This window comes from Eublepharis macularius, chromosome 1, assembly GCF_028583425.1.
Source record: "Eublepharis macularius isolate TG4126 chromosome 1, MPM_Emac_v1.0, whole genome shotgun sequence".
Taxonomy (NCBI): Eukaryota; Metazoa; Chordata; class Lepidosauria; order Squamata; family Eublepharidae; genus Eublepharis; species Eublepharis macularius.
This window is the reverse complement of record NC_072790.1, coordinates 199,797,421-199,825,144: the sequence shown is the minus strand read 5'-3', so window position 1 is coordinate 199,825,144 and position 27,724 is coordinate 199,797,421. Positions and strand designations below refer to the sequence as shown.

General features: G+C 41.4%; 1 protein-coding gene across 1 annotated transcript in view; it reads right to left on the bottom strand.

Moving 5' to 3' along the window:
* Positions 1-27,724, bottom strand: part of CAMKMT (calmodulin-lysine N-methyltransferase) — a 457,417-nt gene that overhangs the window by 10,331 nt on the left and 419,362 nt on the right. Inside the window, exons 8-9 of the mRNA XM_054983651.1 lie at positions 21,847-21,921; positions 16,112-16,175 (exon numbers count right to left, since the gene is read on the bottom strand). Of these exons, the coding sequence (XP_054839626.1) occupies positions 16,112-16,175; positions 21,847-21,921 (139 nt within the window). The remainder of the gene's footprint in view (positions 1-16,111; positions 16,176-21,846; positions 21,922-27,724) is intronic.

The following is a 27,724-nucleotide window of genomic DNA, read 5'->3' as shown; positions in this document are numbered from 1 at the left end:
GACTAAGATGTATCCACCCCCTTCAAGAATCAATGGTCACATCAGCAGAAGAGAATTGAATGTTCCAATGGTGATGGGAGCGGAAGAATTCTTGAAGGTTAGCAACTAGCCAGCAGCAGTAGTGGAAGGTGACATTGGTGGAGGATCTTTCACAGACATTGGCAGTTTCACTTCAACTAACACTGGTTAGTACTGCGAAGCGGAAGAAGGCAATGGTAAACCTGCTAATCTCTTACCTTGAAAACCCTATGATGAGACAATCCAAAATGAAAAAGATATAGTGCTGGAAGACAGGACCCCTAGGTCAGATGGCTACTGTGGAAGATCTGAGGACAAGTACGAATAGCACTATTCTTAATGATGTGACTAGATTAAAGCCAAAAGGATGTCCAGTTGCAGATGTGAATAGATGCAAAAGGAACGTCCAAAGCTGTGTGACACATATAATAGGAATATGGAATGTGAGAAGTATGAAAACAGGTAAGCTAGAAATGGAACGTTTAAACACTGAAGTCCTGGGTGTGAGTGAACTAATGTGGGCCAACTCAGGACATTTTCAGTCAGAAAATCAGTGTTTTACTACAGAAATGAACTCAGAAGAAACAGTGTTGTTCTAATAGTGAGGCAAGGCATAGCACAAGCAGTTAAGAGCTACAACGCAAAGTCTGCCCGAGTAATATCAATCAGACTTCAGGGAAAGCCTGTTAATATAACCATCATTCAAGTTTATGCTCCAACTATGGTTGCTGAGGAGGAAGAAATAGAAAACTTTTACACAAGTGTCCAAGAAGAAATTGACCATACACCTAAACAAGATATGCAATCATAGGCAATGGAATGCAACAGTAGGCAAAAAGCAGAATCAAACATAGTTGGAAAATTTGGATTAGGATCACAAAATGAAGCAGGAGAGCGGCTCATAGAATTTTGTGAAGCCAACAACCTGTTCATTGCTAATACATGCTTCAGGCAACCAAAAAGATTATTGTATACGTGGAAATCACTGGGTGACCAATACAGGAACCAAATAGATTACATAATTGGAAGCAGAAGATGGAGAAGCTCTATTCTCTCAGCTAAAACAAGACCAGGAGCTGATTGCGATACAGATCATGATTTGCGAAAATAAAAAATTAGAATAAAGCTGAAGAGAAACACTAAAAGAATCATAGTGCCAAAATACAATCTAAATAATATTCCTGAAGAATTTAAAGACCAGGTAAGGAACAGATTTGCAATACTAAGTTTAATTGATCATGAGCCAGAAGAACTACGGACTTAAACCAGAGATATTATCAAGGAAGAATGTGCAAAGACTTCCTGTAGCCAAAAGAAAGGAGAAGCCTAAATGGATGACTGAGGAAACTCTTAAAATTGCTAAAGATAGATGAGAAGCAAAAGCAAAAGGCAACAGAAACAGGATCAAAACTCTAAATGCAGCTTTTCAGCGGCTTGCATGCAGAGACAAAGAAACCTATTATAATAACCAGTGCGAAGAAATAGAAGAGAACAACAAAAAAGGAAGAACAAGAGACTTATTCCAAAAGATCTGAGAAATCAAAGGGAAATTCAAGCCACCATTTGGGATGCTGAAAGATCAACATGGAAATACAGTATCTGATCAGGACAAAATAAAGGAAGGATGGAAACAATACACTGAAGAACTATACAAAAGAGATGGAAGGATGACAGATACTTTTGATGAAGAATCTTTTGATGAAGAACCAGAAATCCTAGAAAGTGAGGTAAAAGCTGCACTCAAAGCAATTGAGAGAAACAAAGCACCTGGAGTAGATGAAACACCAATAGAGCTTTTTCAAGCCACAGAAATGAAGCCCATCAGAATCTTAACAAGAATATGCCAACAAATATGGAAAACAAAACAATGGCCCACCAACTGGAAACGCTCAGTCTACATTCCAATCTCCAAAAAAGGGGATACCAAGGAGTGCAGCAACTATCGGACAATCGCGTTAATTTCCCATGCAAGCAAAGTGATGCTCAAAATTATACAGTAAAGACTCTTACATATATGGAATAAGAAATGCCAGATGTTCAAGCTGGATTCAGAAAAGGAAGAGGCACCAGAGATCACATTACAAATTTACGATGGCTAATGGAATGCACCAGGGAATTTCAGAAGAAAATCAGCCTGTGTTTTATAGATTACAGCAAAGCTTTTGACTGTGTGGATCATGAAAAGCTGTGGAGAGTCTTAAAAGAAATGTGGGTGCCATAACATCTGATTGTTTTGATGCACAATCTGTACTCTGGACAAGAGGCTACTGTCAGAACAGAGTATGGAGTAACAGAATGGTTTCCAGTTGGCAAGGGTGTCAGATAAGGATGCATATTATCTCCCTACCTGTTCAACCTCTATGCAGGGTATATCATAAGGAAAACTGGATTATTAGTTCTAGAAAAAGGTGGAGTGAAAATTGGTGGGAGGAACATTAACAATTTGAGATATGCAAACGACACCACATTATTGGCAGAAAATAGTGAAGACTTGAAACGACTACTGATGAAGGTTAAAAGAGAAAGTGCCAAAGCAGGATTACAGCTGAACATCAAGAAGACAAAAGTAATGACTACCAAGGAATTACTCAATTTTAAAGTTGACAATGAGGAAATTGAAGTTGTTCAAGATTTTCTATTCTTTGGTTCAATCATCAATCAACAGGGAGACTGCAATGAAGAAATCAGAAGGTTGAGACTTGGAAGAGCAGCTGTGAGGGAGCTTTATCCTTAAAGATAAAGATGTCTCTCTGGGAACCAAGATCAAGATAATCCAAACTATGGCATTCCCCATTGCCATGTATGGATGTGAAAGTTGGATGGTAAAGAAAGCTGGCAGGAAGAAAATTGATTCATTTGAAATGTGGTGCTGGAGGAGAGTTTTGCGGATACCATGGACAACCAAAAAGACAAATAAGTGGGTACTAGATTAAATCAAGCCTGAATTCTCATTCGAAGCTAAAATGACAAGATTAAAGCTATCATACATCATGAGAAGACAAGATTCTCTGGAAAAGTCAATAATGCTAGGAAAAGTGGAAGGCAGCAGGAAAAGTGGAAGTCCTAAAACGATATGGCTTGACGTCCCCCAGTGTGCAGGATCTAAGCAAATCTGTTAATGATAGGATGTTTTGGAGGTCTTTCATTCATAGAGTCACCATAGGTTGGAGATGACTTGACGGCACATAACACACACAACACGGACTGGGACCTGCATACCCGCGGGACCGCCTCTTCAATTATGTCCCCTGCAGGGTGTTGTGCTTTGCAGACAAGCAACTCCTGGTGGTCCCCAGCGCAAAGGACATCCGTCTGGCCTCAACCAGAGCCAGGGTTTTTTCTGTCCTGGCCCCAGCCTGGTGGAACGCTCTCCCACTGGAGATCCGGGCCCTGCGGGACCTGTTACAGTTTCACAGGACCTGTAAAACAGAGATGTTCCACCAGGCCTTCGGCTGAGTGCCAGCGGGTGTCCTCCTTCTTCCATCTAAGACCACAACTTCTTCTGGGGCTGCCCTCAGCCATCTGCTATGCCTGTATACGGACTCCCAATATTTGTCTAAATAGCCTGCTCCTGGACTATTTTAACGATTTTTAAAAAATTATTGTTGATTGTATGTTTTTGTGATTTTAATAGATCCAGAGGAGTTAGCCGTGTTAGTCTGTAGTAGCAAAATCAAAAAGAGTCCAGTAGCACCTTTAAGACTAACCAATTTTATTGTAGCAGAAGAGAACTTGATTCTTGAAAGCTTATGCTACAATAAAATTGGTTAGTCTTAAAGGTGCTACTGGACTCTTTGTGATTTTAATGTATTTTTTAATGTTGTTAGCCGCCCTGAGCCCATCTGTGGGGAGGGCGGGGTATAAATCAAATCAAATAAATAAATAATAAATAATAATAAATAAGGGCAATGGCCCTTCAGGGTCGCATACAGAGTTCTTTCACATAACCTCCTATCTGGACTGGAGATGCCTGCCTGGGGAGAGATTGTAGCCATTAAAGGCAGAGCTGCTACCAACTGCTCTGCCCTTTTCCCTTACTTGCATATTAGTTTGCTGATGGCAGAAAGTAATTTGGGTTTAAATATTTTGGTTTTCTGTTGTATATGTGTGTGCCCACCCCCACCCCCAGTGATACTGTAAGCTGCTTTGAGTCCACATTGAGTGAAGAAAAGCAGATTAAAAGCAGAATCATAGAATCATAGGGTTGGTACCTCTACAATCATCTAGTCCAACCTCCTGCACAATGCAGGAAATTCACAAATACCTCCCCCCACACACACCCAGTGGCTATCAACTTGCAAGCCCCACATCTCCCCAAATATTATCTTACTCCATGCCCAGAAGATGGCAAGTACCCAAATAAATAAATAAAACTAGGATCTTCTGCATCGAAAGTCAATGTTCTACCACTGAACAATATAGAATGGCTTTTTGCAATCCCAGTTCTGAAATCTGGAAATCATACCACACTCCTGATGACATCTTCAGGAGCCCAATGAGGCTTCTGGGTGCTAACCACAATTTCTCATTTTCACTCTTCTGGCCTGTTGGTAGCAGGGGAGAGGGGAAAATCCTGGAGTGTTCTCTTGAAGCCCATCCTCCTTGGTGCAGAGAATGCCACCATCACTGTGTGTGTATTAAGCAGAAAGGACCCTGAGAAATGCAGATTTCTCAAGGTGCCTAAACGTCATGGACTCGCCTTCACTGATTTCCCCTGTGTGTGCAGCCACTTCATTCTATAGGACATACTTTGGAGGAATCCAAGAGGGCTCCCTAAAATATAGCTAGTAACCTGTATGAGTTCTGCTGATTGCTAGTGTCCAGCAGAGTTCTGCTGACAAAATGAAACTTTTTGCCTCCCCTGACCCCCCCAATGCAACCTACTGAGCTCCCTGAAATGCTGTTCATGGAAGACAGGTCTACATTAGGAGAAGGGAATTGGCAAAACAAAAACAACTACAACAACCACCCCTGAGCCACTGACAGAAAAGCCTTCTGTTAGTGGAAGACGACCTTGGGATGCAACTCTGGGTTCAGATCCATACTACTACTAGTACTGAAAGAGCAAAGCAGTTCCCTGGTACAACTACGCTCATAGGGGAATCTTGTGGAATTGGATATTATCTCTAAGAGGTATTGCTGTCTAAAAGGGGAGAGAAGCATGTTAGCAGTAGCCTACTGTTCCTGGGAGGAGAGCACAACACACATTAGATCATGTACACTTAAAGCAGTAATACAAAGAGTAGTAAAAATGAATATGATGGCAAAATGAAACTCATTTTGTGAACATTCAAACTAGTTATATAGGAATAAAATGGTTAGAAACACATGGGTATATTCAAGGACAATGATGGAAAACTCAAAATATTTGGAGGCCTAGACGAACTGAGTAACATGAATGAAGTATGAGCTTATGATACAACTAATGTGTTTTGGTTACACTCTTCAAGAATGGAAACAACAGCTTGTGAAAAATAGAGGCCGACTTCTCATTCAAGATACAATATAAAGAAAACTATTTTATCATCTTGTCCCTTTTGGGCCTGACATTGTGGTTGCTCAAGAAGTACAATGACGTACAAGCGGTCCTGCCAGGACTTAGATGTCAGCCAAGCACATCACACTGGGATTGCATTTACAATTATGTACATGGCACAGAACAGGTCAGAACCAAATGCAATGATTGATGAGAGAGGTATAATGCACAGGTTCTGAGAGGGTTTACTACTCAGAGGACCTCCAGAGTTTATGGCTTTCCAAAGTTCACTAGTCAGGGTATTTTGCAATGCAGGGCATTTTGAAAGCAAGAAAAACCAATATAAATATAGATTGTAGATGGGAATCTACAGTCTATATTTATATTGGTTTTTCTTCCTAATGATCATGGGAACTGTGTCAGGTCCAGAATGCTTTCTTGTATGCCTTTGCTTAACCGACTCCATTTTTAATCCTTTCAGTATTTAAGTGCTCTCTTCACAGGTGCCAAGGTTCCCAGGCAGCTGTCTCACAGAAAAGGATTGTTTTGGCTACCGATGTTCCACCAAGAACCGGCCTTGGGAAACATTCGCTCTCCTAACTTCAAAGGGGTTGTTTTGAGAACTGTGGGGGAAGGTTGGGCCTGCTGTGATCTGTTACTTTGTACCTCATGCTTTGCCTGTCATTGGTAACAATGCATATGTACCATCCTGAATATTGTATTCAGGCTAGTGGACTATAATGAACTAATTCTTCAGTAAAGACCTTTTGGAAACAATGGACTGTTGTCTAATTGCAGAGGGTAGTCTGGAGTAAGGACATTATCTAGCCACAGTTCTGACATTTTGTTACCAATCGACTTTTTCAATGCCTAAGCCGGATCAGACGGACTCCAAAGCTGTCCCAGTCAGGGATCCTTTGTTTGACCCGTATGCCTCTCCCGGCTCTCAAGGTTTCGAACCTCAAGAACCTGTACCGCGAGGAAACAGCTCCTCGGTTACAACGCTTTATACCCTCGCTCCCAGCAGTGCTGATTCTCTGCCTAGGGCTACAGCCGAACCACTGTTCTCCTTGCCCACTCCGACGCAGTGGGGCGCGAGACCAAGGGAGACGAGGGAACGGAGAGCCAGCACGATGTTCACGCAAACGCAGCTGGATAACAGACGCAGTTTGGAATCTATACCCAAGCATGCCAGTAGCCGACCGTGGCTGTACTGGAACAGGACGACCGAACAAACGGAATGGGAGACGTCCCGCCATGGCGCCCTGAGCTGGGATTATACGGAAGTCACCCCGTGGTCGGGGCAACAAGACGTAAGTGAGCACCAATGGGTGCAGCTTCAAAGCTGAACGATTGCAATTGACTCAGGAATATCAGCAATCACTGGTCTGACAAAAGGAGTTTTAGCCGCGAGATCTCAAGAGGAACAAGGAGTGGAAATACCCTTACCGTGGCGACAGACGGAAACCACGAGACCGCAGGCCGAAACCGTGCAGACCTCGCAGACTACCGGAGCTATGGGGTTTACAGAACAGGAGGAGGAAACCACGGATAGAGTGCAAGTGTTGGAGACCAGACTAGCAAGCATGGAAGAAAGTTTAGCAAACGCCATCCACCTACTTTCAGTGCTCGTGGCGGGGGACAGAGGTCGTGAACCACCAGCTGGTCTACCAGACATCAGCCAAAGTTTGTCTAACCTGCAAAGTCTTCTGCCCCGTCCGGAGGGCCCTATCCAACCGTGGCCGCAACAGCCACCAGAAACGGGAGACGCGGATTCTGTCACCGGGGAAGGATCCTGCCCAGAAGACCCGTGTCCAGGAGAACCCCGTCCCGAACAACTGATCATACCAGATGCCGACGTAGCCGGCGGGGGAGGTGGAGAACCGAGTCCAGAAGACCCTCGCCCCGATCGCCCAATTACTCCCGCTGGCAGTGGGACCGGAGGAGGAGGAGGGGAACCAGGACAACCGCTGGAGCCCGCTTCCCCTATAGTGCCTCCACCCACGACCCAAGCGAGCCAGCCCCCAAGCCTCCCGAGAGGAACTACACCACGAGTCATCCCCGGGACGGGCACACCGGGGCCGCGAGGGGGCACGGCTCCTCTCCAACCCATCTCTCCTCACCCATCTCCGTTGCGGCTGGCTCCCACTCCTCTCCTACCAGCGCCTCGAGGCCCACCGCAGGGGCGGCCGGCACCTTTACGGCCAGCGCCCTTACAACCTGCACCTAGAGGACCTCCCCAGCCGATTCCGGGAGCGCCCCCACCGCACCAACCTCAACCTTATCCTCAGCAACCTCTGCCACAGCTACCGCCAGCACCGTGACAGCCTCCTTTACAACTTGCCCCGCTCGATGTCTACCCAATGCCAGCACCAGCCCCCAGGCAAAATCTTCCCATGGGTTGGGTCAAGCTGGACGCTACGTTTGATGGAGACCCTTCCAAACTGGGATTCTTCCTTGTTCAAGTAGTACAATTTTTCAATCGATGGGGGCATCTATTCGGGAGTGAAGCCAGTCAAATCGAGCACCTGGGATCACGTCTCCAAGGCAAAGCAGCTGACTGGTATGTAGGACTTTATGACATTGGGGCCCCTGAGTTGGATACACTCCAAGGGCTAGTGGATGCAATTCGAGCCCAATATGAGGACCCCCTGGAAGAAACTAGAGCCCGAACTGAATTGCAGGCTATCAGGCAAGGCAGCATGTCGGCTAGAGACTATGCCACAAAATTCCGACAACTCGCTGCCAAATGCCCAAGGTGCGAAGAATCCACCAAAATCATTTTATTCAAACAGGGCTTAAACCCTAAATTGTTGGACAGAGCTCTCATGCAAGATAACCCTCCTACGCTGTTAGGGTGGATCCAATTAACCTGCGAAGTAGAAAATCGCCTGCTAGAAGTTCGTTTGGTGGAACAACACCAACAACCCCCGGGCCAAAGACGCTCCTCCACTCCTGTCCGAGGAAGCCGGGGGGCTGGATATGCTACTCGTGGAGCAAGAGACGCTAGATGACAACAAGGGTTGTGTCTGCAGTGTGGCCAAAGTGGTCATTTTGCGGCGCAATGCCCATATCGGCCTGTGCAAAGACCTCTGCTCCAACTAAGACGCCCAGCCCCCGCAGCCTACCCGGCGCCACCGCGCCCTACGCCAGCTCCCAGAACAGGGAGAGGTAGAGGAGCTTCTCGGAGAAACCCTCCCGAAAGAGGATTAGAACTGGAAGAAGTTAAGGAGTATGACCCAACAGCCCTAACGGGGGGGGGGGGGAGAATCCAGAGAGTCCCTCCTCGGGAAACGAAATGGATCTGTCGTAAAAGGACCCAAACGGCAGATCAAACCTCAGTCAGTTCCGGTTTCGAACCGACCTCACGGGTCCATACTCTTCATACCAGTAACTTTGGTGAACCCTGACAAGAAAATGCACATCTGTGTGCAAGCCCTAATAGACTCGGGCTGCTCCAGAGACATTATTGCACCAGCCCTAGTAAATGGGCTAGTACTTCCGGTGAAAGAATTAGAAATACCTGTCATTTTTGAGCAAATGGATGGCACTAATATGAATCCAGTCACCACTGAAACCACCCCGGTCATAACAGGCATGGGACAGCATTGGGAAGGAAGATCATTTGTTATAAGTGCCACTGCCAAATACCCCTTGATCCTGGGGAGCCGATGGCTGTGCGATCACAACCGCTACATCAACTGGGCAGAGGGGAGCATCACGTTCACCCAGGAGTCTTGCAAAAATCATCGATGGAACCAAAATTGGGGTAACAACCCTACTATCACTGAGCCTGCTCTCCTCACCCAGGAAGAAATCAACCAAATACCCAAGCAATACAGAGCGTACACCCAAGCCTTCACAGAGGAAGAAGCTAATACTTTACCTCCTCACAGGAGGACGGACTGTGCCGTGGAAATTTTACCGGGCGCCTCACTGCCCAAAGGCCGTCTATACCCTATGAGTCCTAACGAAAGGGAAGAGCTCCGCAAGTTCATTGACCTCAATCTCCAAAGAGGATTTATTCGACCTGCTAACAGCCCCCATGCCGCGCCAGTCCTTTTCGTCAAAAAGAAGGATGGGGGCTTAAGACTATGCACAGATTTTCGGGGACTTAACGCTGTCTCTTCCAGCAACGCCTACCCCATCCCGCTCATCAGAGATCTACTCAACGTCGTGGCTCAAGGTAAGGTCTTTACGAAATTAGATTTGAAAGACGCTTACTTCCATGTTCGTATCAGAGCGGGGGATGAGTGGAAAACCGCTTTTAACACGCCCCTCGGCCAGTACGAATATCTGGTTATGCCATTTGGCCTGGCTGGGGCCCCCTCGGTTTTCATGTCCATGATCAATGAAGTACTGCATGAATTCCTATATAAAGGTGTTGTGGTGTACCTAGATGATGTTTTAATCTATTCGGAGACTGAAGAGGAACACGTGGCCCTTGTAAAAAGGGTCTTAACCACGCTCATGAATAACAAACTGCCCATTAAGCTCTCCAAATGCGAGTTCCACAAAACAGAACTCACTTACTTAGGCTACTGCATTTCCCAAGAGGGCTTGAAAATGGATCCCGGCAAAATTCAAGCAGTTCTAAATTGGCAAACCCTGGCAACCCGCAAAGAACTACAATCCTTTTTGGGCTTTGCCAACTTTAATAGAGAATTTATTGCAAATTTTGCTCAGATTACACTCCCCTAACCGAACTGTTAAAAACCAAAGACAAGGGGGAGCAAGCCAAAAAACCAAGGGCAAGGTTGTCTGGGATGCCAGAATGCCAAATAGCATTCGATCACCTCAAAACGCAGTTTATTTCGGAACCCGTTCTACAACACCCCGATGAAAACCACCCCTTCATAATGCAAGTCGACGCCAGCGATACTGCAATTGGGGGCGTACTGCTGCAGCGGGGGGAGGACGGGAAGCTCAAACCCTGCGCCTTCCTTTCCAGAAAGTTTTCAGAAGCTGAAAGGAATTGGAATGTTTGGGAAAAGGAGGCCTTTGCCGTAAAAGCTGCTCTCACCACATGGAGACATTGGTTAGAAGGAGCCCGTCACCCTTTCGAGGTGTGGACCGACCATAAAAATTTAGAGGCCCTACGCAGCCCCCGTAGACTAAACGCCAAGCAACTGCGGTGGGCGGAATACTTCTCCAAGTTCAATTTCACATTAAACTTTCTACCGGGCAAAACTAACTTTTTGGCCGACGCTTTATCACGCATGCCCCAGCACAAAAGCAAGAGGGAGGAGACAATTGACACAGTCTTTTCGCCTACGCAATTAGGAGGCGTGGTGACTACACGCAGCCGCGCAACCCAACCCCCTCAACCCGATCAGGGATGGAGACAAAAACTGAAAGCTGAAGTGGAAAAGGAGGGGGGGACGTGCCCAAAGACAAACTGCAACAATCCGATCAAGGGGAATGGCTTTGGGGAGATCGCTTCTATGTACCCAAAAGTTTAAGAAAAGAAGTTTTACAACGCTGTCACGATGCCCCCACGGCAGGGCACTATGGGTACTTAAAAACGCTTCACTTAGTGCAACGACAATTTTGGTGGCCGGGCATGCGCAAGGACATTTCCCAATATGTAGCATCTTGCCCCATTTGTCTCAGCGCCAAATCCCGAAAGGGCAAACCTCCAGGACTCTTACAGCCTTTAGAAACACCAAGTCGGCCATGGGAAATAATTTCTATGGACTTTATCACTGACTTACCCCCTTCAAAGGGGCACACTTGCATTTTAGTCGTAGTTGATTTGTTCTCCAAGCAAGCTCATTTTATACCTTGCACCACCATTCCTTCTGCTAAAAAACTAGCCGACATCTTTATAAAAAACATTGTAAAAATACATTCTTTTCCATCAAAGGTGATTTCGGATCGTGGCGGACAATTCGTTGCCAACTTCTGGCGGGAGCTCTTACAACTACTGGGCATTGAACAAGGGTTAAGTTCAAGCCATCATCCAGAAACCGACGGACAATCAGAAAAGACTAATCAGATATTGGAACAATTTCTGCGTTGTTATATTAATTTCCAGCAGGATAATTGGTTTGATTTACTCCCCTTGGCAGAGTTCTCGTACAACAACAGCGTACACGCTTCCACAGGAGAAACTCCCTTTAAAGTCGTCTATGGCTTCCACTTCAAACCATTCCCGTTTGAAGCGCTTCCCCCTCCTACTGCCATTTCCCAGGACGTCTCCGAATGGTGGGGGGAAGCAGCTCAACAATGGACTCAAATAAGAAAACACCTCGTCAAAGCCAAGCAGGATTACAAAAAGTACGCCGACCGCCATCGTGCGGCGGAATGGGATTTACAACCTGGTGATCTTGTCTATCTTTCTACAAAGAATCTAAAAGTAACCCAAACCAGCCGCAAGCTAGCATTAAAGTTCCTAGGACCTTTTCCTGTTCGCAAAGTAATCAACAAAGTGACGGTTGCCTTAGATTTACCAAAGAACTTACGCCACGTGCATGATACCTTCCATGTCAGCTTGCTGAAAAAAGCTCCCCCTGCAAACCAGTGGCACACCCATGCCCCTCCAATCCCAACCTTAATCGATGATCAAACCCACTATGAAGTTCAACAAATATTAGACTCTAAAATAAAAAGAAATCAGCTGTTTTACCTCATTAGATGGAAGGACTTTGATTCTGGGTTTGATGAGTGGGTAAATTCTGTACATGTTCATGCTCCTAGATTAGTTAAAGCATTCCACTCTCGCTACCCACATAAACCTGGGGGGGGAGCATCTTAGGGGGGACAGAATGTCAGGTCCAGAATGCTTTCTTGTATGCCTTTGCTTAACCGACTCCATTTTTAATCCTTTCAGTATTTAAGTGCTCTCTTCACAGGTGCCAAGGTTCCCAGGCAGCTGTCTCACAGAAAAGGATTGTTTTGGCTACCGATGTTCCACCAAGAACCGGCCTTGGGAAACTTTCGCTCTCCTAACTTCAAAGGGGTTGTTTTGAGAACTGTGGGGGGAGGTTGGGCCTGCTGTGATCTGTTACTTTGTACCTCATGCTTTGCCTGTCATTGGTAACAATGCATATGTACCATCCTGAATATTGTATTCAGGCTAGTGGACTATAATGAACTAATTCTTCAGTAAAGACCTTTTGGGAACAATGGACTGTTGTCTAATTGCAGAGGGTAGTCTGGAGTAAGGACATTATCTAGCCACAGTTCTGTAGTACTGAGAGATTAAGATTATAGATTAAGTCTATAATGGACATCCCACAAGTGTTTCAAGGATTAATAATATACAGAGAAATCACATGGGAAAACAAATGGAGTGAAACTAAGAGGCAACAATGGAGCCACACAACCGTGTTAATCAATGTGAATTTGTTTCCAGTACTTCCACTTGTCCTCAGTCCTACTGAAACCAGCAGCCTGCTAGTCTGGGCCTTTCAGGTTAGCTAGGTAAACTGCATTCATGGCTATCCTGGCTTTTCAACTATAGGTAGCCAGGTACATTGCCAGCAGAGATAGCAGTGTCATTCTTCACAAAAGACAGACTGTGAATATGTGTCTAATCCTTCCTCTAAAAACTGTCTTGTAAAGCAAGACATTTTTATTAAGACAAGAGGAGTTAGCTGTGTTAGTCTGTAGCAGCAAAATCAAAAAGAGTCCAGTAGCACCTTTAAGACTAACCAACTTTATTGTAGCATAAGCTTTTGAGAATCACAGTTCTCTTCGTCAGATGCATAGAGGGCAAGAAGAAACTGGTCAGATATATAGGTGGAGAGGGGAGGGAGGAGTAGATGCAAACAGTAGCTTCTGATATGGAGATCAGTTTGCTTCTGTTAAGGAAGTCAGTTACTTCTGATAATGAGATAACCATTCATAGTCTCTATTCAATCCCAGCATGACGGAGTCAAATTTGGTGGGTACTGTAGTCCCAAAAATGCTTGTTGTAAATCTCTTAAGTGGGAGTCCCGATAAAAGAGCATTGGAGCAGATACGATTGTAACATAAGGCTTGGCTGTAGACAATTGACCGAGTGGTAAGTTTAGGGTGGTAGCTGGAGGCATGTAGATATGAGTATCAGTCTGTGGGTTTCCGGTATTCATGGAGGACTTGGAGCAACGCTTCCCCAGCTCCCATCCACTGAAACCAGTACTATATTTAAGATTCTTGGATGACTTCTTCATCATTTGGACCCATGGGAAGGAAGCCCTTGAGAGATTTCATCAGGACTTCAACAACTTTCACCCTACTATCAACCTGAGCCTGGACCACTCTACACAACAGGTACACTTCCTGGACACCACTGTACAACTACATAATGGACGGAAAAATACCACCTTATACTGGAAACCCACAGACCACCATACGAAGTGAGGAAACAAATTGACAGGGCCAGACTAGTACCCAGAAACAGCCTGCTCCAGGACAAACCTAAAGGAACTAACAACAGAACACCACTGGTTGTCACCTATAGTTCCCAGCTCAAATCCATCCAACATATCATCAGTGATCTACAACCCATTCTGGAAAATGATGTCTCTCTCTCAGAAGCCCTGGGTGGAAGACCTCTTCTTGCCTACAGACAGCCCCCCAACCTGAAACGACTTCTCACTTACAATCATGAATCGGCTAGCAGAGTCACCAGCACAGGTACTAGGCCCTGCAACAGACCCAGATGCCAGCTCTGCCCTTATATCTACCCAGGAGATACAATTACAGGACCCAATGGCGTCAACTACACTGTCTCTGGCTCTTACAACTGCTCATCCTCCAATGTGATATATGCCCTCATGTGCCAACAATGTCCATCAGCTCTGTACATTGGACAAACCAGCCAACCTCTGTGCAAAAGAATAAATGGACACAAATCTGACATTAAAAATGGCAATATCCAGAAACCAGTGGGAGAACACTTCAATCTACCAGGACACTCCATCAAGGACTTAAAGGTCAGTGTAGTTCAACAGAAACTTTTCAAAAACAGAATCCAACGGGAAGCTGCTGAATTGGAATTCATATGTAAATTTGACTCCATCACGCTGGGATTGAATAGAGACTATGAATGGTTATCTCATTATCAGAAGTAACTGACTTCCTTAACAGAAGCAAACTGATCTCCATATCAGAAGCTACTGTTTGCATCTACTCCTCCCTCCCCTCTCCACCTATATATCTGACCAGTTTCTTCTTGCCCTCCATGCATCTGACGAAGAGAACTGTGATTCTTGAAAGCTTATGTTACAATAAAGTTGGTTAGTCTTAAAGATGCTACTGGACTCTTTTTGATTTTATTAAGACAAGTATTTCATAGTCAGGGATGAGCAGATCATACTTTAAGGGGTAAACCTATTATGTTTTATGTCCAGGTGCCTTGTCTTTAAGCATTGTTGCTGGCCCTGACCCTTTGGAGATAGAATAAAAAATTAAATTATGGGTGTGGTCCATGTGTAGCTCTTTGCTTCCCTCCTCCAGCAGTCCTTTCCATCCTTTGGAACGTTGATTCCCAGGGTCATGGGACCCATGTGGAAGGTCAGCAGGTTGCACTGAGGAGGGGAAGGGGTAAAAGCACAGAGGAGTTGTGCTGATAGAACAGGGAGAAGTGGGTGATTTCACCCTCCCTCCCCCCTTAGCACAGCCCCAATCCCAAGAGGCTTTTAGTTCACACGGGTCCCAGGAACCCAGGAATAATTTTTCCCATCATGTGAAAGGACTGCTGCTATGAGGCAATCAAGATCTGTTTCTGCCAACACTACCTGCTGATGAATTGTTCTATCCAGTCCACTATATTGTTTTAAGGTTGTATTGGTAATATTGCTTTTATTGACATTGTATTGCAACTTTGTTGTACAGTGCTTTGAAATGCTAAAAGGCCACCTTAGAAATTGGTAAAAAAAGAAATAAATTTGGGGGAAAGCCCCATTGAATAAGACCCTGTGGGAATAACTTCCCAAATATCAATTATCCATAGGACTGGACTGCAAGTCTTATATATAAAATACCCAATTCTGGCATATATAAATGCAGAACTGGCATATGTTTTAAATAATTTACTGTGTGCTCTCTCTTTTTTAATGTAGTAAGCCACAGTTTGTAATTTGTAAGTACTTGGCTTATTATATTAAAACCGAGAGAGGCAAAAAGGAAAATAAAACAACCACAATGTTAGGCTGTGGATCAATCTTAGGGTTTTATTCATTTACTATAAAGCAGCATTGAAAGGAATACAAAAAACTGGCACTTTACATTAAATAAACACACAATGACAAAGGTTACCATTGAAGGGATTACAAATGACAGAAGCCAACATAACTTTCAATATCAGAATTTTACTTTAATATGAAGACATTGTTATCAAAGGAAATACTCAAGAAACGCTTTGATAAAAATAATCTCACACTATCTTTGAAGCGGTTTCATTTATTTTACTACCCACTGTGTTCCTTATCAGAAGGCCAAGTATAAGAAGTTTCCTAGTTTATGATTAGGAAGGAATCTGATAGATTAGAAGACTCAATTGAAGTTGGACATAATAAGTATTAAAGTATTACATGACATTAATCCTGCCATTCCATTACTCTCTCAATCATTGTGCACAGACTAATTATTCTGAAGCCCATGTTCAGGAGAAAATAGAAACATACTTACACTGGGCTGGAGTAATCTCTTTATTGCATCCACAAGGCTAGCTCTGTACTGGTCCAGAAACAGGCTGACATTGAGAAGAGAAGAGAATCCAGATTAAAAAGGGGTTTCAGTTCTAATGATACTAATGCAGATAAGTACAAGGCTAATTACATATGTTTACACAGTGCTATGAAGGAGACATGGAGGTCTAAATTCCTTCATGCTCATGCACTTGTTTAACAAACAAAAACCAAACTCTGAAGCATGTAACCATTTCCCCTCCGCAAGCCTCATCCAGAAACGTTTCTCTGTGCAATAAGAATGAATAGCTAATAGTGATTCATGGCTTTTATTTAGATAGCTGGGATTTCAGAAATCAGGATAATACAATAATGTAATTCCAGACTAATAAGCTGCGGCACAGTCCAGAACACTAACTCTTTCATGAAAGACCTGCACTCACAGTTGTCATTTTTGCAGTAACCCCCCTCCCTTATTTCTAGTTCCATGGTACATAGTTATTAACTGGGGTCATTTTATGGAAAAAGAGCTGAAATAACTCATTAGCATAACACATTAGCATAACTCATTAGCATATGCCACACCCCTTGACATCACCAGAAATGTGTCATTAGCATAACTGATTTGCATATGCCATACTCCCTGACATCATCTATCCTGGCTGCTTTGGACCCAGTCCTGGCCATTCAGGGCCAAAACTGGGCCCAAAATGGCAAAAAGGGGCCCAAAATGGTCAGGATTGAGCCGCTGCTGAACAGGAGCATGATCCACCACCCATCAGAGGCCCGATCCGGGCCGTTTCGGCCCCAATCCAGGACAAAATGGGCCCCAAATGGCTGAGAGTCAGGTGGGCGGGGCCACCTGACGTGACCTCTTTGGGGAACTGCCGGAACTGTGTTCCAGCACGTTCCCCCTCGAAATGAGCCCTGGTTATTAAGTTTTTAAAATTTGTGGTGGGATCCAGGAAGCTTTTTCACAAAGTGTCACCAAGTTCTGCTCCTTACGACAACCACGGCCCACACAACTTTCATATAGTCAATCCAACTCTTTGTCCCTTCCCACCTACTAGTGTGGCTTAGCTTTTAAAATGGGATACTATTCATCCTGTGCTAAAATGAACAAGTCAGTTAATGTATCTATAGGACAAGAAAGACCAAAAAGGCAGTGATGGCTGATGAGGAGAACACATAGGCCTGCCATCCTCTTTCATGTAAGATTGCATTTCCTATTGAAGCATTGGGTCCACCAACAAAAGACCCAGTGACTGATTGTTAAAACAGCTACTCCAATGGCTCTGCAAAATATGTGGAATTCTTAGCAAAAGCAGAAGGAAGGGTAGTAAGAAGGCTCCATATATGTATGTGTGTGTGCACGTGTGGACATGCAGACATGAAAGAGCAACATCTGGAGAAGATATGCCAGTTGTCCACCTAAATTGCAGAACAGGCATGATAGAAAAGACAATTTTAAAAAAGCATTCTCCGAGGAACCCCAAATTCTTTGTGTCTATGAACTATTACAAGCATCACTAGAACATGGATACATGTATATATTTTATAAGCTATCATGTCAAATCTTTTTATTTTGCTTGTAATGTAGCAGCCAAGTATCACAGTTTCATAGCTGGTGCTTCAGACATGATTTCCAGTCATTCAGTGCTGTTCACCATCATTTACAGTTTTGTAGAGCTTGAATAAATAGCAAAGCTGTCATGCACTAAAACACATTTATTAGGGAGGAAAATTCCTTCCTTCCACACCATCAGATTTCCTTGAAAATGAGTGGAAGCAACTAGATCTACAATGAACAATGTTATTACTCTAAACTCAACAAGCTCTTGCACACATTGGTGTGGTCTGTCATGCATACTTTGACAATACACAGTTGCTGCTGATTTCACTGTGCCCTTTGAAAGGAATTCAGAAGTGGGATTGTAGGATTTGAAGCTATACTTCTCTATAAATGGATGGACTGATGCCTGAAATAAATGTATATCTGCCAACCACACAAAAATCAAAGATAGAGATACGTTTCTTGGGTAAAATCCAATTGATCCCCCCACCCCTGCCACAAACTTATCTTTGCCTTTCAGATGGCTTTGTTCTTTTAAAAGCTGGATACCATCAACTTTTTGCTTGCAACAACTTTGAAGGAGAACCTTCATTCTATTGTACTGTAGCATCATTTTACTCCCTCTAATAAACCTCTTCAGTTGCTGTTCTCTCAGCCGTAAAAGCACTTGTGATTCCAGTATCTAGGGGGTCATATGGAAGACACATATTTAATATATTCTATGGACAACTATTTATAAGACACAAAATATAAAAATGATTTGCTATGGATGGCAGCAATGGCCATCCACTGAGGCAGAGGCTTAGAGGTGGGGCCAGGACCCCAATATTGGTACAGTAATTCTCTTTGGTAGTAGTAATAGCTTTGGTGGGGCTGATTGACATATCTGGCACAAAAGGTCCATTGAACCAAGTCTGAAGAGCATCAGGCAAAGCAAAATCCCCTGTTCCCCACAGGTTCTGGCGAGTCTTTATGGCCCATAGGAACTGCAGAGACTGACGTAAACCTGAGCATGCCATATACAAAAGGGGAAAGAAATGGGGCACCTCGGTAAGCAGAGGACAGGTGGCCAGCTCTTTGCCCATTCAAATGGCATATAATAAACATGCTGCTCCAGTGACCTAACTCTTATTCAGGGCTTGGGCTGCTGCAGTTAAGGCAATCCATAGGTTAGTAGTATAAGGGTTATTGTATTTGTCCTGTGACAACTGCAGCTACCACTTGATAACTGAACTGTTTAAAACTTTTAACATGAATAATTTACTACAATCACTATCTTTTATGCAGCAATTAGAGGAACAGCATGTCTTTCCCACATTTGCTCTATTTCCTAATGAACGCGTCAACTTGCCCTAGAGGTTAGTCTTCCTTCTATGCTACTCTGTATTTTTTTTCATTGATACCTCCAGTCTGTGCACAATGTACCCATATAAAAATATTTTTTTCTTAATATTGCCTTAAAATTGTCTATTCTGGAATTGTTTCACCATTAAATTATTTTCAATTGTAAAAAACTTTACCCATTCCTAATGGTTTAATGACCAGCTATATCAGTTTGCTTCTTATTTATTTTACAACCGAACTGATTTATTTCACTGAGATATCTAGTACTACACTCTATTAATGTATTCTCCACCCCTGCACACAAGGTGTTCCAAAGACTGAATGCAAATATATGTATGATTTAAGAGTATAAACATAGCACTGCTCTTTGTAATCATTGCATTTTTAGCTGAATCTCAGTGTGAGTTTGGAATACGCTTATGAATGGAACTTGTTTTCTTATAAATGGAATTAAGTAGTGCTACTGGTTTGCTATTTAGAGACTCAGATAATGCCACACTTATTAGAAACAGTGCAACAAAAATTTATTATTTTACTTAACATTTGAACTAAAACTTCTGCTTTGTTCTTATCCTAGATTCTAGTGAATGACAGTGATCTGGATAATATTGTTAAGTGCCGGTTGCTAACCCATCACATCTAATTCATTTTGAATGTAGAACCCAACAGAATGTATTACAATTATTATCTGTCAAATAAAACTACAAACCGAAGTATAACCCAGTGTTAATCTTTAAGGAATGCAACATGTATGTGGCCTATCAATTCACACAGCATATCCTGTTGTAAAAAGTTAGCAAATGAACAGTTTTCAAAATGAAAAGCAGAAAACTAACAGAAAATTCATTTATATTAAGTAAACAAACATTGTCAAACACTTTCATTTTACTGCAAGGATACACAAATCACAGTAATTTGTTTATTTTAAAAAATATCAGTGTTGTACATAAATGTTACTTGGCCGTGTATGAAAAATGATTTATGTTTATATTTCTGTCAATGTAAATTCTGCAAATGAATGTTTATTTAACTTATGCTTAATTCTTTTATCTTCTAAAGAAACAATTATACAAATATCCACATGCCTATGAATTTACCTATAAGATGAGAGGAATATTAGGCAAGAATAAAAAGGAACAAATATGCCACTCAAAGCTTGCTCCCTGCTACTCTTCACAGTACAAATAGGATAACATGGTGTGAGTATTAGGAATATAAGAGATGGCACGGCCAGGTTGTTTTGATATTTGTGCGAAGAACAAATTTAACTCTAAATCTCTTGGCAAGACCTTGCTTCACCCATATAATCTGGAGAACATCCATATGCGAGCCCTGTCTAAGCCTCCGAGAAGACTGCTGCCCTCCTGCTCATGTCCGCCAGCACTCTGATCTGACTTTCATACTTAATCTGATCTAATCCTGTCCAGCATTAACTTCATCTGTGCAATGAAACCTGGAGTATCCATTCTAATATTTGGTGAGGAAGGCATTTACTAAATTACTTGCTGAAATCATATGGTGTTGTTTAGCTCCTTATTTTAATCAGATGATGCATCTCTGAGGCACATTATCAGCGATTAGTTAGAAACCCATGTCTGTCCTTTTTGGTAACAAAGTTTTCAGAAAGGAAATGCAATGGGAAATGGAGCCCTATCAGACTCATGGTTAACTTATAAAGCATGGGAGGAAAGAACAAAGAAATATGTCTTCAAAGGCATTCAACAGAAACAGAAAATTTCCATTAATACAATCATTTTTTCTTAAAAGTAATGAAAGTACAGCTCATGAGAAATCAGTCTAACCTTTTAAACATGTAATTGGTAGTTTATTGCTTCTTTTAATGATTCAGATTTCAGAAGACACATAGATTAAACTACCCTGCAGAATATTTTTTGTACAGCAGGCCTATATAACAATTATGTATGCCTTTTTTTCGGTATGCTATCCATATCCCAATCCGGTTCACACCTCTTGTCTGATAAGAAACAGTTAGCGAAGCTGAGTTTCTATATTTATATGAAATCATCTTTTTACAAAAATATATTTAAATATACTTCAAAACCTCATAGAAATTACAATTGCAATTGCAATTTTTTATTCATTTTCGAAGTCCTATACTCTGAAATCACCATATTGTACACAACTGGGCAAGTCAGCTGAATTAAAAATGCCATTTATACCAGCAGCCAAGTCTACTGAGATTCTTAAATATACACATTGGAACACTATTCTGTAACTTGTCAGTCAATCATATGTATGTTTTTTTCCTTCCAAATTCTTTTTATTACAATTAATTTACTATTAATTCAAACATCTGAATATCACTCGGAGTATGCATATTATTACTTTTGTCTGGCATATTTAAGAAACTGAAAAAAATATCCCCCAAAGATTTACAGGGGCGCACAGAATATACATCCTCTTATATCAATAGTCAGATCTTTCCTAAGAAGTAAGCTAATTGAGCTGTTTGTGTTGATAAACTCCCTTTTCTCCAGACTGTTCCTCACTGAGCCATAATTATTTGCAATTTGCCTAAGTCGTCCATTTACTGATACGTCAAGCATGAAACAGAGGCAATTCCAGAAAATGGAAATGCTTCTCAAAATCAATCTTTGGGAAATAATGTGGTAGAAGTTACTGTGTGATAGAAGACTACCTTATAACTGTCACATGGAGATGAATATTAATTTGTTGAGGTTAAGGTGGCTTTGTGCCTCATTTGTTGACTTTGCTTAGCCATCAGCCAGCAACGCAGCACAATTACTCCAGCAAAGCTATTTTTTCTAACATGAGTTTTATGATTTTTATGTACTTACCAGTCAGCACACATAACAATGTCAAAATGTCCTTCCAGTTGAGAGACATCTGTCTCATTATCCCATCGTAAAATGCTAGAGAGAGAGAGAGAGAAAAAAGAGTTTTAAATTTAGACTTACATGTTTTCAGCTTTTGCATTTCTTTTTTTTAAAAAAGAAAATGCTTACACTTTCTTGGCATAGGAGGGTTTTCTCCCCATAAAAAAGAAATTATAAAAAGAACAGATAAAGAAGTAGTTTGAAGTACATATGCAACATTTACTTTGCAGTTTAGATCTTGACAAAATACCTTTATATAGACAATGGCAGCTGTTAACAGTGATTTTCTAGGAACTAGTACATAAGAAAGGGCTACAGATTTTACTCCTTTACACCTGTTCATTAAATGAATATGAATACAGTGAAATCAGCCTATGGCATACTGAACTGCGTACTGCAGTAGACATTCACAAACTAAAAAAGCATTCCTTCCTGGCTCTCAGTTCTACTTGACAGGCAAATCAGCTGAGTTTCTCAGTGATGAAGTGACTCTTGGCCTTGTGGGAGGAGGGACAGGGTGAAAGAATGCACATGCTTAACTTCTATGCCAACCATTTTGACTTACATAACTTAAAATTGTATCCCATTTGATAGTATTTAATTCTAAGATCCAAAACATTGGCAAGTCCCTTCAAAAAGAGACACTGTTTTACTATTTTATTTTTTTTGAAAACTATAAACGGTTTATAAAAATTACTAATATTTATTGATCCAGATTGCCACATTTGTTTTTCCTATGCAGTCTGCTGTTTTGTTTTGTTTTTGGCTCATTATGAAAGTAAGTAACTTTTCTTCCAGTCATAGAGTTGGATTTTACAAAGGGTAAGAGTGTGTTACTATTTGCCAGTTTGTATGCGTTTATTTCAGTGTTGTATGCAACTTGACCAGAAAAATTCATTCCTCCATTGGCAAGAAAGCTACTCCCGGTTAAAAGTCTTCTGCATTCTTATAATGTGTTTCATGCTTGTTATTTACTTATTCTCTTTATTCTTATTAAAAGGAGATCCGTCTTTATAGTTCTTGGGAAAAAACCTGATGCTGTACAAACGCACATACATACATACACATAACTATATAAAAGTCTGTAACATAATGTGTGTGGGGGAGAGAAATCTGACTGGTTCTTGATATTTAGTTCTGCAAAATATCTGACTAACCAAATAAAACAGAACTCATTCACCAATTTACCCTCCTGGAATGTATTGTACCAATCCAAGGGAGAAAAACAGTAGGTTAATTTAATCATTTCCCTACCCCCAACACACAATACTTTCACCCCATTTAAACTATAAATGGGGAGCAAATTTTAGAAGCCTAGGTGGCTTTGCAAACTGGCACTTTCAGTGCTCAGCGTGCATCCACTAGTGGAAAGTGACAAAGGAGAGTTCTCACTCTCAGCTGCTGGCTGCCTGCTGGTTACTGGCGGCTTTTTCAACCCTGTTTCCGTGGAAACTTAGGTTACAACAGTGAAAATTAGGTAAAGGTAAGTTGGTAGGGTTGTTAGCTCTTATTTGATTTTTTTTTGAGGATCCTGAAACAGCAATGGCAGCTGGCAGTTGACTTACTAGCTGCAAGGACCATCGGTAGTCCTTCATTCCACAGAAACAGATCCCATGAAGACAAATAAGAACCCTAAAATGTTCAATTTATTTTAAAAGGTCTGATTATTATCACCGAAATAAAACATGTTGAAGGTGATATGAATTTCCAGTGTCACCTGCAGCCTTCTGAGAGCTTGTTAGTTCTTACCCTCTTTTTAGAATGTCTAAATATTGGTGGGGGGGTGGTATAATACTACAAAACCAAGATCAGAAACATGTTAATGAAATATTTGGGATTAAGTTGTTGTTTTGGTCCATTATTTTCTGGTAACTTGATCTACATCCTGCCAATCCAAGACTACAAGTACAGTTCCCCTGATGAAGTATCATTTGTGGTTCAAAACATTTTTGTTGACTTTGCAAGAATCTAGTCTTGTGCTCTTCTAGAGACTATTCTTTTTCAGCACCCTTTCTCAGTTGAAAGACAAAGACAAAGATCTGCTTTGGCTGTGGAAAAGAGTAATTCAGATACTCATTCTAATATCCAGAAATTGCACACACTGTAAGTCCTTCTTGGAATTTAATACTTCTGCATGAAGGTGCAGGATCCCAAGGATAAAAAGGAGTCACTCACATTGTCTGTTGTCCCCAACCTGCTGTTTTGGAGGAATTACTAGGTCCAGACTCCAGACTCAGTTCAAATGTACATGATGAATTGTTCCTTTTTTAGTTTTAAACCATCCCAGTCAGCAATATCCTAGGCCACAGTAGCTATAAAGAATAAGGCTTAAGTTCTAAAAACAAAGATCCTCCTCACTGATGCAAGCATAGAGCTAATGTTTCGCAAACTGAGATTTGTTTGATTTTATTAGTCTTGTAGCTGGTATCAAAGTTAACATATGCCTGTTTTGCATCTGCCACCTTCTGGTTGAAATAAAGAGCTTGCTCTTAGTGGTTGTAATTAATATAACCAGACTTCAGGATAGAAGATTCAAGCAAGTCTTCTTGGTGGCAGGTCTCAGTGTACAAGACGTGCCTCTAAGGCACATTCAGATGTCCAGAAATAACATATTGCACAGTACTTTTTGGAATGCGTTACTTTTGCATACAGGTGCACAATCCATATTTGAATGTTTTATACCACACAATGAATTCTCTGCACCTGGGAAACCTAACACGTAGAATACTTGATTATATTAAACTTTCTCTCTGAGATAATAGCATTCTATGTGAAAGAAGCTTCTTTTTATGCAAGGAGCATTCAGACATGGAGTTTTGCCCACCTTCTTTCTGTACTGGTACTGTCCATTCTTAGAAAACTGCAGACATCATGAAGATGAATAACTGGGTAAATAACGTCTAGGTATTAACTGAGACTTCCTGCCTTTTCAAAGACATCTTCATCTGAATCCCTAATGTTAGAGCTGTTGAAAAAAGTAAACGCTACACAATTCTGGATGCAATGACCTACACAAATTATTTATCTATTTCTTCAAAACATTCTGCAACTATGAGGTTAGCCACCCATTGGTAGTGGGGAGGGGGGATTTTTTAAAATTGGGATGAGAATTCTGAAAAATGGTGCAAAACAGAACTATGAAAGTGGGAATTATTCACTCAGCGTATTGACTGATATATTGAATCAAAACAGAGTTTTTAGTTGTGGTTCTAGTAAAAATGAAACGGATACTTTAAAGAAGAGGTGTTTTGGGAAAGAAGGAAGCCACCAGGAAACATTTCAGCAGGCGCATCACTCTAGGGATCACTGATACAGAACAAGTGTACCCTCCCCACTCCATCCAAAGTTGCCTGGTTTTTTTTTTTTTATGTAGCAAAGTTACTTTTTTTTCATTTATATTTCACCTTTCTGACTGAGGCTCAGGACAGAAGAACATGGTTACATTCTTGTGTAATATAAAAATTTATATTACTTTTAAGAATTAATTCTTTTGTGTGCCCAAAATGGGTTTTTTTTGGTATGTGAGTGATTCATTTTGAAGGAGTTTTATACTCTTCTGCAACATATTTTTCTAAGAAATTTGTTCCAAACAGCTCTTGGTGTTCTGAAAAAAATTAAAATATAAAAATATTTAAAACATGTTTTTCAGTTTTCAGACAGACCGCCCTTTTGTGACAATAAATAGCAATAAATTTAAAAATCTCTAAAATAATAAAATTATACAAATCTATATTTATGTATTTTATTTTACTTTCTCCCCAATGGGGACTCAAAATAGCTTACATCATTTTCCTCTCCTCTTTTTTGACACTGACTCCATGAGGTAGGTGAGGCTAACAGGATATGACTGGCAACCCAGCAAACTTCAATGGCAGAGTGGGGATTTGAACCTGGATCTCCCTCTCACCACTATAAAACAATGGATCTTACCACGCCACACTAGCTCTATAATAACACATTCTAATTCCTCAGACATAAAAACAATAATGATAAACCATTAATGATAAACCATTAATTATGAACAGTATAGACTTGCAGTCAGTAATAACAACAACAACAACATTCGATTTATATACCGCCCTTCAGGATGACTTAACACCCACTCAGAGCGGTTTACAAAGTATGTCATTATTATCCCTACAACAAAACACCCTGTGAGGTGGGTGGGGCTGAGAAAGCTCCAGAGAGCTGTGACTAGCCCAAGGTCACCCAGCCAGGTTCAAGTGGAGGAGTGGGGAATCAAACCTGGTTCTCCAGATCAGAGTCCCATGCTCTTAACCACTACACCAAACTGGGTCTCAGTAAAAATTAAAACATTCCGCAAATAATACAATACAAATTCACACAAATGCACATATATGTTCACTCTGATGGATTAAGTGAGCTCTGATTCACAAAAGCTTATGCTGGAATAATTTTTAATACTCTTTAAGATTCAACTAGACTCGTGTTCACGTACATTGCACTCCAGTAATCTAACCTGATAGTGATAAGTGCATAGATAACCCTGATTAAATCCCACCTGAAACTGACTCCAAAAGAATATTAAAATATATTTTAAAAATTCCCTCTGTAGTGTGCTGCTTCATTGTTCATGAATTATTCCGCATTAGAGGGTAACTTCCTGTGAGTTTTCAACCACCCTCTTCTCATGGTAATTCTTTTACAACTTGAGAGTTTCTAAATTTATTTACTATTTATTTAAAATATTTCTACCCAACCTTTCCACCCAAATAAAGTCTCCAAGGTAGCAAACATCAAATAATAAACCATTTCAACATTTAAAATATTTAAAATAAAATATATACACAATACAATTAAAAATATAAACAGACACAACACCAAAAACCTAGAAAGAGGTCAATAACAGTTATTGGGGGGATGCTAAACAAAACAAAGAAGTCTTCACTCGATAGTGGAAGACAACAATAGAGGGAATCAGATTAATTTTCTTGGTGATAGAGTTCGAAAGTTTTGGTCTCAGGGCTGAGAAAGCCCTTTCTCATCTTGACAGAAGTTTTAGCCTTCCTGTGGCACTCTCCAAAATGTAGCTCCTAGCAGGCTCTGGACCTTTGGGAACAGCATGGTGAACAACATGGAAGTCTGCAATGAGGGAAGTGGTGGAAATCTTGCATGAATGGAAGTACCTCTTGAAAGAGCAGGAGAATCAGAATCCTATCTAATACCAAATGTTATCTTATTTTTTCATAAACAACATTTAATTGGGTCTATTAGACTCTGTAAAGTTAATTGAACTTTTTCTTAACTACAAGAGGTTTAAAAATTATTAAGAACTATGGGGGAAACCTGTCTTGACACATAAGGGGTTTGTTTTGATTTTTCCTCCCTTATCTTGTTTCTATGTTGCACAGTGCTCTTGCGGTGTTGATAAAAATCAATAAGTTGATAAAAAATCATTTAGCTTTCCAAAATACTCTTTCTTGTTGGAAGACACCCAAGTGGAACCCAACACATAATGGAGCTGCACACCAATGATGGAGCAAAACAGAAGCAATGTGCTCCTCTCTCGTATCTCGGTATTCTGTAGGGATGGTGGTTTCACAGCTATGTCAGTCCTTTTTTACTGTCATTATTATGCTTCTTGTTACAGCTGCTTGTGGAATACAGGATACCAATTTGTTACAATATGACACAGTACAATATGACACATTACTAGCATTTATTGCATATAAAAGATAATTAAAACAATCATCAGTACAAATAATAACAGAATAAAAACTAACACATTAAGTGAAATCCAATCTGGGCCGTTTCCACACGGCTTACCTTATTCTGCAAAAAAGCAAAATCTCGCATGAAATTTCGCAAGAAGATGCTG